A 3097-nucleotide genomic window follows, 5' to 3' on the forward strand; every position below is an offset into this window, starting at 1 on the left:
ACATTAGAGTTGATGTTTAGCGGAATAATAATAACAGGACTCACATTTAATCCTTTTTTTTAATCCAAGAAAAAAAGGCGTTTTTTTTCCACTGAACCTCTACCTCACAAATCAAAAATTAAAAAGAAATGGATATTTTCTTGCCAATCAGTTGGCTATTTACAAGTGCAGCTGGGAAGTTCAGAGCCACGGACCACCAGGAACAAATTAAGCGATTGGTCAGAGCAGGTCTTCTTGAATGCAGGTATCCAGAGCTCAAGGGAAGCACCCTAACCACTGGGCCACAAATATGCAGGCTACTACAAGGAGTACAGTTGCCAGCTTCTTTCATAACTTTGGAATTTGAACAAGTCATTAATAATTTGTTGTAAATCAAACTCAAGAACAATGAGCTTGGGAGCTAGTGACCATGTCCTAAGGGTCAGTGCAGCCAGAAACGATTGATTAGAGAGTTTAGGAGGTATGAAATGAAAGTTGGGAAGACCATCAAAGATTATTAGACAGATCATCCGCTCTTCCCTGGTAGGAGATATGCAAAGCAATTGACACAGTAATCAATAAATTTAACAAGATAGAATGGGAGATGGAGGGGGAGGGAGGGGACAATATTTATATACAACAAGCAAAGTGTCATATCATCATCTATATCTTTCTTTACCTTCAGATTTTAGAGTAGCTTGGTGTAGCTAACGTCTCACAGCATTTTATTTTACCCTCCCAGCCATGATATACCACAGAGGAAGGACCACAACACTGGGAACTCTGTGCCCTACTGTTTGCAAATAGTGTGTGGGGTTATTTTACATCCCACAGAGTTATGAACATTGAAGGGCTGTGAGATGTGGCCTACAGTTTTTCGTTCTTATCCAAGAAGACTGGAGAGTGCAACCACTTTCAGATGTCATTACAAAGGCAGCCCTTTCTCCTTAGACCCTGAATGTTGGTCCAGCCACAGGTTTTGATCCCACAACCTCCCGCACAGTAGCCCAATGCTCAACCAACTGTCAGCCATCCGCTCAGCTGGCGACAACCAGTCCTTCATTATTGGCTGGTAAACAAGGGAATACAAATAGCTGCACCTCACAAAACATCTAGGACCACCTCAATGTCAAATGGAGGCATAGATAACAGCTGACCAGGATTCACGAGATCGTTTAAAATCTTTTGGCACTTCCAAGAAAAAAAAAATTCCTTCAGAAAGCACCAATCATATTTTTCCATCCTTATTTTTCAAAACAAAGACCAATTGCAGATAAAAGTTCAGGTCATGGTCCTTCTGAGACTCCTTAGCAAGGCTGCTGCCCAGGAAGTTTTTTCCGGAGCCCTTCTGGCTTTCAACATTCAAAGTTAATAGCCCGAGTCATTTTTTCAAGAGCCCAGAATTAATTAATTAAAAGTGTGGATGAATCACCTTTTTTCTCAAAGATGTCACTTTCAAATTAGTGATCTTTACTACCCTCTTCAATTTTGTTGAATGCATCACTGGTATTATTCCAAATAAATAACATACAAAAAAATAAAAGAATAAATTACTATCTGTTATGATCTTTGAGATGATGATTCATATATTCGGAGAAGATGACAGGTGGAAGTCACCCGCAATTTCAAATGTGCTTGATAGATATTCATGTGTACGCACTATCTGCTTAAATATGAATAAAAATCGAGCCAGTTTCAGTTATCTTTGTCTTTCTCTCAAAAATTATTGAAAACCACATTTCTTCAACAAATACTACTAATAACTCACCCAGACGCAAGTTTAATATTTGCCTTTAGGGGGAAAGATAATGAAAATTTTAAATTCTTAATTTTGGTGATGGGGTGGCAAAAGCTAAAAAGAATGTAAAGATTCCAAGTTAAGCTGAAAGCATTGCAGCTTTTTATCTGGGAAAGATTGTGTGAAGATTGAGGAAAGGCAAGGAATTCTTAATTAAAAGCTTTTGTGATGTTTACTTATCAAATCAACAAATATGGTGACATCCATATGTGGAATTGAAAGCTTTAACACAATGCGAATTATTCCACGCTTCAAAAAATGAAATGTTCTGAAATTATTAGCATATTTTGGCGTTGTACAAGTAACATTAAATTTTGTGCCAAAAAAGCGTCTCCGCCTAAAAAGTAGCTTTATTAACCTGCTATAAGTAACTGCAAAAATAATTATATAAATACGTAAGAAACAGGTTTTCGTTTTGCAAAAGATGGGGAATTTTAAATTTCGTGAAAATCTAGTCATTTCAATGAGATACCGGAAGTTGAAAAACAATTGTCATTTTTAAATTAATACCTGCTTTCGTAGACTTTTGTTTCGCCTCTCTGTACTCGACTTTTCATCTTCAAGATGAGACAGTTGATCTTGTAGTTCTTCTATTCTTGTATCAGCCACACTTAATAAATCAGCCACGTACGGATCCTGCAAATCTTCTTTTTTGCCTGGGAAATCACGAGCTGGAGAAACCACGCTTTCAATGTCCATACGTTGTCGACGAAGTGGTATCTGTTTTCTTCGCCCGCCTGGAGTTTCCACGACCGCATGCAAATTCCTTTCCTGCAGATCTTGTATCCTGTCAGTTTTTGTTTTGTTTTCCTTCTCCAAGGCCTTAACTTTATGTACGTATTGAGTATTTAAAAATTTTAGGTCTGCATTCTCGTGCTCTAGCTTTCGAACGCTGGTCTTGAGGTCCCTTATAACTTGGTCAGTTTCTTCACGTAGTTTTATTAGCTGCAGATGAAGCTCGTTATTTTCCTTGACAAGCTTTGCATTATCGCTTCTGTACGGTTCAACATTATCCTCGTATACTGTCTTTTCCTTTTCCTGTCGACCAACTTGCAATTTAAGATTTTTTAAGCTTTCCGTAGTATGAACAAGATCGCTGAATATCTTCTCCACCAAAGGAACCGATTCGATTCCAAGAGGTTGTCGGTAACCAAGCTGGTCCAACCGTTTTCTGAGCGTAGTAAATTTCCGTTCTGCCATATCTGAAGGCTGCAAAGACTACCCAATCCCGTATGGATGAAATTTCGGTCGAAATCATTGATACTTTGGCTAAATTATCATGTTTGTGTAAAACCGTTAGTAGTAATTAAGTTTGCGGGT

The 3097-nt window shown here is 38.2% G+C and overlaps 1 protein-coding gene across 2 annotated transcripts in view; it reads right to left on the reverse strand.

The window, feature by feature from the left end:
* LOC138015687 (centrosomal protein of 135 kDa-like) overlaps positions 1-3097 on the reverse strand; it is a 41674-nt gene extending 38577 nt beyond the window's left edge. For both annotated transcript variants that reach the window (XM_068862798.1, XM_068862799.1), the window contains exon 1: positions 2288-3097. In XM_068862798.1, coding sequence (XP_068718899.1) covers positions 2288-2977 — 690 coding nt within the window. In that variant the 5' untranslated portion in view covers positions 2978-3097. The remainder of the gene's footprint in view (positions 1-2287) is intronic.

The sequence above is a fragment of the Montipora capricornis genome, chromosome 9, assembly GCF_036669925.1.
Source record: "Montipora capricornis isolate CH-2021 chromosome 9, ASM3666992v2, whole genome shotgun sequence".
NCBI lineage: Eukaryota > Metazoa > Cnidaria > Anthozoa > Scleractinia > Acroporidae > Montipora > Montipora capricornis.